Consider the following 12269-nt stretch of genomic DNA (forward strand, 5'->3'; position numbering starts at 1 on the left):
AATCAACTCATGCAACTAAAAGATAATTCAAACTTATAAAGCAGACTCGATAAAGCAAATTTGGGTTTTGAGTTATGTAAAGGTCGATCCATCTAAAAAAATTTGCCATATATATATATTAAAAAAAAATTGTCTCATATAATATAAATACATAACGTTATAGAATTATTTAAAAAATAATAATAATGTTATCCCTTGATTTAATAATTCTTCTATATAAAAAAATATAAAAAAATAAAAATTCATCGAGAATGACAACAAAGATTGGCCACGTTAGAAACTTGCATGTAGGAGTAGCAATGGATGATCCAAACCCTTTAACCCACCCACTATAAATAAGTCGGTCATAAAAATTTAGCTGTTGGTTCTGCATTGCATCTATGGCATGACTGGCGCCTTTGAAACGCATTCAATTGCGTTAAACCGGAGAGTGCAGCAGAGTCAGAAAGTATGCCTGCGGCCTTTGATATGTAGTAAATTGTACTAAACTGGAGAGTGCATCAGAGTCAGAAATTTTGACCCCTAAGCTATTGATATTTAGTCATGCCAAGGTTTCTATTGCAGGTGTTGATTAATGAAGACATTTATTATAAACTATGAAATTAAATTGACCATGTTGTAGCTCGGATTAAAAGAGAGAAAATTATTAACTAAGAAAAAAAAATAGGCAAGCTAAGAAACAAAATCCCATGTAAGAATTATAGGTGCTGACACCCCATGCACACATGCAAACAGTTTCTTCCATCTTCTAGGAGATATGAAGTAGCAAACAACAATCCAATTTTACACATGGCCACTACACAAAAGCTAATACTCCCAAGGCTGGTAGCGGTAGAGATTGAAATTAATTGAACACTAGAATTTTATGGTACACTGCTGATATTCAGTTCCAATTCTATGAAAAAGTAATCTTCAAATACCCTTTTGATCTGGGATAATATCGAAATTGCATGAAGGGATTTGAATGGTTCCATTTCCACGAGGCATAAAAATAAAAGCATATTATGGATTGGAAAAATGCTGTATCTGACTATGAATCTGATAGTTCTATTGGGTCTCTACAAACAAGGAAAGCTCCATCTCACCATCAAATAGAAAATTGCGAAACCCCGAAAGATATTAGAGGAAGAAAAAGCTCATTTACCCTAAAACATGTATGTCGATTTTGAAATAACTAACACCTATTCAAGGCTTAAAAGTCATGGCTCTCTTTTTGCTTCAGGATTGAGTTCTGCTGCTTGAACGGGGTTGCTTGGATCTTTTACTACAATACTGCCTTGATGTCCCCCTACAAAAGTTTTTAGCAATCAATAAAAGTACACTATACAGACCATAAAAAATTTGAATAAGTGATTTGTTACTCAATATATTTCTTATTTAGGATGTGTCATCACCAATAGCACTGCAATGATAATAAAAGACAAATTTGCTGGAATCCAGAAATGATGTATTTAGGGAGGTGTTGTGGACATACAAACTTTACAGGACAGGACAAGGCAAAATCAAACCATGTAAACCATAAGGGCCTGTTTGGATTGAGGGGGGAGGGAGGGGAAGTGGAGGGAAGTAAAGTAGAGTTGGTTAAAAATTGGCTAATTTTGGGCCAACTCCCCTCTACTCCCCCCCTCAATCCAAACGGACCATAATGGATGTTGGTTTCTCATTTTGGGTCAAACACATCTCCACATACAGGGTTGTTAGGTTAGAGGATCACCTGATGGCGTTGATATCCGATCACCAGAGCCAACTCCATGATTAGAAATCCCGGCGGCAGATAACCTCCGAAATTCCTGTGAAACTGCCATATTATTTGCCATACCTGTTTCACTGTCTCCACCAGGCATGCTACTTTCACCAGTTGGCCTCACAGTAGATTTGGGTGAGTAGGTTGTTGACCAAGATCCTCCATTTGATCCAGCTAAGGCCATTATAATGTCTGCCTGAAATAAATTAGAAAGCAAACAGTGATCATGAAATGTCATGTACATTTAATTATTTCAGGTATTGTATTCTGTATAAAAATTCAATGACATTACAGGACTACCTAAACTCCCTAGGAAACCAAGAAGCATGTACCAGATATCCATAGTATTGAAAAGTTCCCCAAACTTAGTTTTGCTAGCTTTAAATTCAGCTCTTTCTTGAGAAGTGGACTAAATGTTCATTGCAGTATTTAATTTCTGGGTACACAGAGAACATAATATTGCAAATTCTCTATGAAGTGGCACTGATTGAGGGCTTTAGTTGGTACTATATTAAAGGTCATGAAACCTCAAGAAGGTGCTAGGTTTTTTTTTATTAAAAGCTCCATAATCTTCTGATTCTACAACAAGATCTTTGATGTTCAAAAGCAATTTATAAGAAATAACAAGCTAGGCTAACACATATATACTTGACACCATTATAAAAACATCAAAATCTCACATTTCATCTGACTGATACCCTCTATATTATGACAGAAATCAAATTTAAAAGGCAAACATAAAGAATTGTAGTCATCAGCAAAATCATAAACTAGCAGTATCCAAAAGAGGAAGAAATGGACGTAATTCCCAATGGAGCCACACAGTATAACCTCTGCAACTTTGCATAATTCACACTTCAGTGAATAACTACAAATACATTTAAGAAAGCATGATATGCCTGAACCAATGGAGGGCTAAAACTATGGTCACGATAAATATCATGAGTAGAACTACTAAATTGAAGACTTTCATGAGGACAATCTAGCAATAGAGGAGGATCAGACAAATCAAGAGTACAAGAAGAGTGCAAAGCAATTCCATCGACTCCTAATGAGAGCATATTGAAGACCTCAAGGCAGTAGTTGTTCAATTGAGAATGTCATTTTCAATAAAATTCCTCATCTTCCAGATAAACATATATCTATAAAGCTGAACCATAAGTTTTATGGTCAGACATGCAGTGTCAGTATTGGGTAGTGAGTCCCTAGCAACGGGCAACAGCTGTAGCAACAGGCAACAGCTGAGGCCTCACAACAATGAAGGAACAAAAGCACGGATAACAGGACCTCATGAATCCTAAATCAGTGACAGAGGCACACGTAATGAAAGTTTATGTCCTCTAGCCTTGAACTTTATGGGGGTGCCTACAATGTAAAAGATGGAAATTGGTCCATTAACACCTGGGAATTCAATCCAGGAAATGCAAGCCTTTTTTTCTTCCATCAAAACAACTGAGTAGAAGGCCCTTTGAGTGGTTATGAAACACACAAGGACAACAAGAGACTTTTTACTGAAAGTTCCAGGTTTAATATTGGACGTAGAGGATATGTCAAAGAGAGATCAACACCCAATGGGCTCAGGTTTTATTGCAGCATGAGCATGAACATGATGTTACTTCAGCACACACCAAACTTGTTTTGGAGTGTTTGACATGATTGTTTCATATCATACAAGCCTTTGAACAACAGAATACTTTTGGCATATTGCAAATCTCTGGATATCATAACAATCCATGAGCGAGGTAATGTTGGATCTTACTAAAACCATACCAAGATGTTGAGCGGTTTAACAACAATTTCCATCATTACAAGTGAAGGCCTGAAAAGTCCAACACTCTTATGAATCTAAATGCAAGACTAACACTATTTTTAATTTTATATGAGCATTTTGTGTCGACCATTTTGAGAATAGCCCCACATACATCTCTAATAACTCCGAAAAAGCTTTGCATTGTAGTTTATAGACTAAGTTATGCATTTCTGGTCTGCAGGCTCACAGATTTAGCAAAGGAGCTCCTGGTAAAATGCCACTGCATGCAGATTCGCAAACTTAGTTATTAACTACATCCTTTGTAGTGTCTGTGGCATGTTTTGAAAGCAGGGATCATAAGGTAAATGATATTTCATAGCTTCAGCCCTTAGAAGACAGAAATTCATGATAACTGTTGATATAAAGCAGAACAGGAAACTGACCCTTATGGACATCTTACGAAAATCTATAATTAACTGGCCATCTGCTATCCTAATAATGATATTCAAGGATACAAGCTCCTCTCAGGCCTAGGTTAATGTTGTAGCTCTGCTTCTAATGGTTGCATATATAAATCTCCACTATAATTGTGACTCAACATTCTAACTATGAAAGCCTATGTAGCCGTTCTATATAAACTCCAGCAAATAAAAGAAATGATCTTCTAACAAGCTTAGCCAAATAAATCTCAACAAAAGAAAGAGGGTCTCGAGTCCCAACTGCTGTTATCAATCCTGTACAAGCACTGTGATGTGCGCATTTCATTGTACATTGCAAACTGCAGTATCAATGACATGAGTACAGCTGGAAAACAACCTAACAAGACCAAGACTCTGTTTCTGAAAATGATCAGCACAGTATGTAACTATGTATAGGTCAATTATCATCCCCATTTATGTCTGCTGTTATATAGATCATGCTGCTCTTCTACAGATAGTGCCAGGCAACTGTTATATGATTAAGCCAACCAATCACTTATGTATTTCTCCCAAGTGGTTCACCAACATAAACCAATTTAGGAACTCAATAAGCAAGCACCATAAGCTTATTCAGCTAGGAGACAGTTGAATAACACACTTACTCAAAACATATTTATCTACCTGACAGTAGAAACCAAAAACATTAAATAGAGATGCATCTGTTATTGGTAGAAAACCAGAAAGCAAACCTTGTTGGGATGGACATCGTCAAAAACATGAGCTTGGCCGCCATAAAATATAGTCATCTGACGACTAGGAGATGTTAAGCCAAGTCTACTGCAATCACAACAGATACAAATACATAGCATCAACTGTGCTCCTTCCCGCTGAAAAAAAGAAATTGCAAATGAGGTAATAGGGTGAATAAGCTGTATTATCAAATTTACCTAGGAGGAGCAGAAGATTCTGGCTCTAAAACATTAGTCCCAGACTTCTGTCTGTTGCCAATTGGCTGCATGCCAGATGAGTTTCTCTCAGAGGCGCCACCAGAGGCATTGATGGAACTCAAAATTCCAGGGCCTTTAATTCCAGTTCTAGATCCCTCATCAGCCGCTGATTGAGAGATAGTTGAAGGACCGGCATTGGCATCCCTGAATCTGTTTGAAGGTACCTGATGCAGGATAGGTGCAAATTGACCCCCACGTGGAGGGTACTGTACTGCGGAGCCAACATTCATAGAAATAGGCCGTTCCCACTTGGAAACATTACCATCAATCCTACTGCTGGTGGGAGGCTGAAACGCAAGAGAAGTAGAACTTGGCCTTAGTGGATGCATACCAAAGAACATTTCATCATCATTGGACCTTCTATGTCGCTCTCCCCCAGCACCATTTCGGAGTAACTGTATCAGAACACAACTAACAATATTAGAGAATACGACTCCACTTATGGGGTTATTTGGCTTGTTTAAGCATGGGAAAGTCAAAGCTTACTATAATTCACACCTTCATCAAATGAGAGTTCTCGATGGAATCATGATCCAAGTTAAAAACCCCATCTCTGGATGAAGCCATAAAAGCAGAATCATGATTACTTCGCTTACTTCCTGCTATCCTGTTACTCATCTCAGGCCCAGAATTATCACTCCTTGTACTATATAAAGGAATCCCCTTTACAACCTGTCTTTCTACTAAAATTAATGAGCAAAAGGAATCAAACTTTAATAGATGTGTAAAACCCCAAATCAAAAAAAAGAAAAATAAATAAAATAAAATAAAAAAATAAGCTCACTTAAATGTCTTGCATGAATATCATTGTAACACAATTGCTAAGCATCATAACAAGATGCTTAAGTAACATTTCTTACTTTGTAATGAGAAGCAATTGTCAAAGAAAAGAATGAATTGCTCATAAATTCAACATTTCTTTATTCATCACCACCAAACACCACATTGTAAAACAACAACTAAAGGAAAACGCTAAACACTAGATACAAAATTTAACGGAGATGTTCACGAAATATTTGAATAGAAAATAACGTAAAGCACAAACAAAAACTAAAAAAAAAAACTATAACAGGTAAAGATACCCTTGAAAATAAAGGAGAGAGGACATAGAAAAAGCAACCAACGCCATCAATGACCTCACTAAAACTAACCTACAACAAAGACACCCACCCTACTATAAAAGAGAGAGAGAGAGTTTTCCTACATGAAAATTAAGACTACCCACTTGATTATATGGACAGATGGACTTACACACACAGTGACACAGTTTATATCTCCAAGTATAAATCAAAAGGAAACAAACAGTAGCTGAAAATCAGAAAAGCAGCCCAAAAAGAGAGAGCTAGAGAAAAGTGAAGATAGCTATTTAAGGAAGCAGACAGGAGTGAGACTGACCGGAACCCAGATCAGAGGTGGTGGAGATGGGTCCACGGGGACCACCGGAGGAAGCACCAAGAGAAGCCGAGGCCTGAGGAGAGTCGGCGGCCGCCGTGGCTTTGTGGGGAAAACCCACTTGGGAATCGGTGGGCTTTTTCATGCCCAGAAAGTCATGGAACATTGGGTGCTTATTAGTATCAGTATTAGCCAATACTAATTCTTGTTGATGTTGTTGTTGGGTTTGGGTTTGGTTTTGGTTTTGGATTGTAGTGTTGGTATTAGCAATGGCATTGTTGTTGGGCATAGTGTGCTGCTCAGCCGTCATTTATATACCCATTATTTCTTCACTTTTTCACTTCATCCCCACATATTTTTCATGCTTCTCTGCTCTCTCTCTCTCTCTCTCTCTCTCTCTCTCTGCATATAATAAGTGTTTCTCTTTCTCAATAGAGAACACAGTATATGAGAGAGAGAGAGAAAAGACAGCACGATTTTCTGAAAAAGATTAAAATAAAGAGAGTAAAACTAAGAGATAGAGACAGAGAGAGAGAGCAATAAAAAGCAAAAGGTTCCCTCGGCAAGTGTTCTGTTCTGTGCAACACACACACTGTCTCTCTCTCTCTCTCCGTTTGTGTGTGTGTATGTGCGTGTGTGTCCGAGTGTTGGGTTGTTTTGTCCTGAGAATAAATGTTGGGTATATGTTTTTCTGCGGACATCTGTGTGATTTTAAAATTCACTCAACAGCTTTAGTCAATTTAATCAATTATATTTATATCCCCTTTGTCTTTTCTTTTCTTTTTTTCTTTTTCTATGAATAAATATTAATTTAATTCAAATAAAAACAAAAACTAATATATTAAATTCAGTTTGCTTTGACGTAAAATCTTTTTTTATATAGAAAAAGCTTATTGGTAGTGTGTGCAATTATTGGAAAAACAGTTTCTTAAACCAATAAAAAAATAATTTAAAATAGAAAAAAATGGAAAATATTTTTTACCGACGTTACTCCGTCCTTGTTACCGCCACTGTTACAATTTGTTTCTCCCCACCCTCCGTCATCATCATGATCTATTTCAATTTAATCCAGCTAAGATATATTCGAAATTCAAACTCACGTAATTTTATAATATAGTTGAGTATCAATTTGTAAATAGATTTCAGTATTTATACATGAAACTACTATAGATATTTGTTGAAAAAATAAAAATAAGTGCATCAATTATTAGGTAATACTTAAGTATGTTGTGGTAGATTTTATTGTGTATTTAGATGTGTCTCTAGACTTACTCATTTTGATTAGTACCATCAAATTTATCGCCACCAACACGATCAATTTTACCTCTATCACCATTGTCATCCACACAGCTACCGCCACTATCTTTGTAGCACCAAACCTATATAAAATATTAACCATTCTTGTGCCAGCTAAACAGCAACAGAAGTTTTAAAGATATAAGAAATTTTTTTTTTTTTTTTTATAATTGCCTCTAAAACATTTACCCATGATACGTGGGTTAATGAAAAAAAACAAAAAACAATCATCCAAAAAATACTCTTAGGAACAATGTGTTTAAGATAATCCCACGCTCGCGCATTTATCATTAAATATATTGAGCATTTTAGAAAAAATATCATCGGTAAAATACATGCTATCTACAAAGTTTCATTTAGGGTCTGTTTGGATATCGCTTATTTACTGAAAATCGAAAACTTATTACTAAAAACACTGTAGCAAAATATTTTTTAAATGAAAAAATACTGTTCACTTGCTACTGTTCACGCGTTTTCGTACTTAGGCTAGTTCATGATCAATGCCATGGGACCAACCAAAAAATGTAAACACAGAAGCAACGCAAACGCGTTGCTAAACAAACCCACACTTAATATGGAATGAAAGAAAGTTATATATTATTATCTTCTAGATACTTATGCTCATTAAATAAAGTAACAGAATCTTAAATACAAAATTTAGAAAATGTGTAAATTACTTCTTTTTTTGGTAATTCAGCTTAGATTCATTGAAAAAAAAAAGTACTATTGTGTAAAATAGTATTGTTGTCACTAAAAGTTTAAATTGCAGACTAAATTAATTTGTCCAGTAACCATTGTACTAATTGTTAGAGGCTTAGGCTGCGTTTGTTTCACCTACTATTGATTTTCGGTTTTTTTTTTTTTTTTTTTAATGTTTAATGTTTACAGGTATTTGGGGTAACTAATATGTTGATCATTCTGAAAATAATTTTTAGGTTGACCATAAAATAAGAGTTGCATGTTTTGGTGTAAAATGTTTTTAAGCTTTGATTTGCGGTTCTAATATTTTGTCTCACCCAAAATGCATTAGCTCAACCTCCAACCCCCCGCTGTTAACAGCCCAACCACCACCTCCATTGTCGTCGCCAATCACTACAACTCTCTCTCTCTATATATATATATTTTTTTTCTTCTGTAAATCAATAAAATATTTTGAAACTCATTGGTTTTTAGTGGCTTGAAAGTGATTGGCATCTTTTCTAATTCAGAGAGTAGTGTCTAATTCGAAAGAAATAGGAAATGCAGTGTAATTTTGCAAAACTTCCATTAAGGTCAGTATAATTTTCAATTTTTTATGGTGATTTAAAAAAAATAAAAATAAAAACTTTTTCATAGTTTAAGAGAATAATATGAAAGAAGAATTTGTGCTTGTATTTTCCTAAAAAAGGAAAAAGTTTGTTGTACTACTTCCGAGGGTGGTAAAGTCCTTGTCTCTTTTCTAGTTATTTGTGAGAGTTCCCTCCACTGCTTCTTTGTAGGGCGGTTCAAGCATCGGCATCCCAAACCAAAATGTAAAATAGTGGTGATCTATATCAAATTCTTCACAAACAATGATGGTAGTATAATGATTTTTAAAAACCTCATTTTATTCTGTTACTTTTTCTTTTTTTTTTAGAAACAAATCACCTATAACTTGTAGATTCCAGTTAGCTTAACTAATAAAGTTTATGATGGTTGAATAAGAGATTTGGAGCTCAATCCCCTGCCTACATTAAAAACCGATTGGTGTCTTGATCTAATGATAAAGAGTTATCATTAGGAGCGAATATCATAGATTGAAACTCTAAAAAAAAAAATCCTATAACTTAAGCCTTTAGTCCTTGCTGATAACATTAAAAAGAGCAAGCATCAGCCCCACAAAATGCAAAATTGTCAAAAATAGTGGGGTATGTGCCTTTTTTTTTCCAAGTAAATAATTCATTTTTGCTTGAATTGAGTAAAGAATTACAATGGCGGGATTCTAGTAGAAAAAAATAAATACTATGCACTTTACTAAAATGGAAAATTCTTAGGTAGTTCTAGATTATAGTGAAATGGTACTCCCTCTTCTCACATTTATGGTGGACCCCGCCATGAATTTAATGAATAGACCCTGCCACGAATGTGAGAAGAGGGAGTATCATTCTCCGTGCTCCGGGAGTACCTAAAATTACTCAACTAATAGGCATGGTTTGTAATTTTTTTTTTTAATCCTAAATGAGGATGTTGAGGATCAAACCCCAGAGACATATACCCTCCACAAATAGGGTAATTAGAAAGATATAATAATGTTTACTTTCTTTTCACATAAAATATCATTAGGAGCGGACGTCATAGGTTGAAACTTTAAAAAAAAATTATAAAAAAAAAAACTCCTTTAACTTAAGTCTTTAGTCCTCAATGATAACATTAAAAAGAGCAAGTATCAGCCCCACAAAATGCAAAATTGTCAAAAATAGTGGGGTATGTGCCTTTTTTTTTTCCAAGTAAATAATTCATTTTTGCTTGAATTGAGTAAAGAATTACAATGGTGGGATTCTAGTAGAAAAAATAAATACAAAGCACTTTACTAACATGCATGGTTTGTATTTTTTTTTTTTTTTATCCTAAATGAAGATGTTGAGGATCAAACCCCAGAGACATATACCCTCCACAAATATGGAGATGCATACCAATAGGCCAAAGGGTAATTAGCAAGATATGATAATGCTTACTTGCTTTTCACATAAAATATAAAACATATCCCTCCCGTATGGTATTTTATATGAAAATCTTAATGAATATAGTAATGCAATAATTAAAGAGGATGATTAAGAAAATAGAAAATCTGTATAATTATTACTTAATAAGACTTTTCTCAAACCAAAAAAAAAAAAAAATTAATAATACTTTTTATTCCTTTCAAAAAAAAAAAAAAAGACTTTATTTTAGTGACTACTTAATAAGACATTAGTGAAGTTCTATTTGAAGGTCCCCCCTCGTAGTTATTGGTTAATATCCTTTTCATCTTTTGTGATTCTTCAAGTTATGCCAATAAGTTCCCTAAAAAATAAAAAGTTATTCCCAATAATTGGACTTTCCATATTGACAACCCTCACCGACAGTTAAGTTACAATTAATTTAATTTGATTTTTCTTACAAGGCTTTAAAGTAAAAGAAAAATTATTAAAATAATATTTTTTTATGTCAATAATTTTTTAATTGAATAATAGATTTGTTCAACTTATTTGGGTTAGAGTTTACATTTATAAGTTTGGTGAAATGAAAATTTAGTTAAGTATTAATATAATCTCCAGTTACAGATACTTTTACACTATTAAAATAATACTCAGAAAATGTGTTTAAATATATATAATATAGTCAAAAGTTTTATAATTCAATTACAGCCTTCTGACATTTTTAATTTAAATATTCATGATTCAAATCTCTCATTTCTCACTATTAAATTATCAATACGTTTGTGACTATTAAATCAATTTTTACTGTCAAATCAAGTACTAGGATGTTTATCTGGGGATCTATTTCTTAGAAGGGAAATCTGACTTTTGTAGCCGCTCTATGAGAAACACCTCCTTCCTTATAGGAGTGTTTGAGTCATGAGTGAGAGAGATTTTGGGAATAATAGACAAAGAAAGAATAAATAAATAAAATAAGAAGATAGATTTTAGTTTTTCATCTATTTATTATAAGAGTAACGCTACAGTTACAAACTATTTTACAATATTTTTACAAAATATTAGTGTGGTCAACTTCTTATTGGTTTTCATCTAAATCCACCATTAATATAATTTTTTCATTTACTAATAACTAGAATTGTCTAGACCCAACTAGAGCCCGACAACCCAACCAAACTGCCCGACGTTGACCTGATTTTGGCCAGAACTAAAGGTCCAGTCGGTCGGCGATGGGTTTCCGTTCTCAAGAACCGACACTGGTGGGTCGAGTGACGGGTTTGCTTCTCCAAAACACAAGCAGCCTAAACTTGATTGAAGCTATATAAAAAAATCCGGCCAAATCCTGCAAAAACAAGCTAGATTCGGTGAGATCTCAACCAAATCTGGTAAGATCTCAACCAAATCCAAGCAATTTTTAGTGAAAAAATGCAAATTCTGGCAGTTTTTTCTAGATTCCAGCGAAATTTTCCAGATTCTAGTTACTTTTTTTTTTTAAAGATTTTGATGACTTTTTTTATTCTAGTGACCAACCGACGCTCACCTTAAACCAACTCGACTGATTTTTCCGGCAGTCGATTTTGGGTTCCTCCGCTCTCCACCCGACGCCAGCGGGTTGAGTCCGAGTTGAGTCCAAAACTAATCTAGCCCGACCTATGGACAGGCTTACTAATAACCACTCATCACATCAGTAGTTTGTAAAATTTTTTGTAAAATAGTTTGTATCTCTAGTTTTATTCTTATTATAATATTGAAAAGGTGGAGGAGCATATGGATGCATTCTAGTGGATAAACTAGGTATTTTTCATTACGATTATGAGAAGAAAATTAGGGAGAGAAAGAATGTGAAAAAGAAAAATATAAAGCATTATCTAATATAGGAAACTTAATTATCCATTTTAGGAAAAAAATTTATGTTTTTATGAAAAATTAAAAAAAGCTGTCAAAAACCCTTTTCACTTTCTCATAAAAAATTCTTAAAATAGTTTACTAACATATATCCTAAAAGCA

The 12269-nt window shown here is 34.3% G+C and overlaps 1 protein-coding gene across 2 annotated transcripts; it reads right to left on the reverse strand.

The window, feature by feature from the left end:
- Positions 1–981: 981 nt before the first annotated feature.
- LOC126708811 (protein TIFY 8) lies at positions 982–6945 on the reverse strand. 2 transcript variants are annotated; one of them, XM_050408770.1, is made up of 6 exons: positions 6316–6945; positions 5419–5603; positions 4861–5315; positions 4663–4747; positions 1715–1940; positions 982–1288 (listed from the first exon to the last, which is right to left on the reverse strand). In XM_050408770.1, exons 1-6 carry the CDS (start codon positions 6620–6622, stop codon positions 1200–1202), a joined length of 1347 nt encoding a protein of 448 aa, XP_050264727.1. In that variant the 5' UTR covers positions 6623–6945; the 3' UTR covers positions 982–1199. The 2 variants fall into 2 exon arrangements, with proteins under 2 accessions (XP_050264727.1, XP_050264725.1); XM_050408768.1 differs by having other exon boundaries at positions 4663–4750; positions 6316–6943.
- Between the last annotated feature and the right edge of the window lie 5324 nt (positions 6946–12269).

Source organism: Quercus robur, chromosome 12 (assembly GCF_932294415.1).
Source record: "Quercus robur chromosome 12, dhQueRobu3.1, whole genome shotgun sequence".
NCBI lineage: Eukaryota > Viridiplantae > Streptophyta > Magnoliopsida > Fagales > Fagaceae > Quercus > Quercus robur.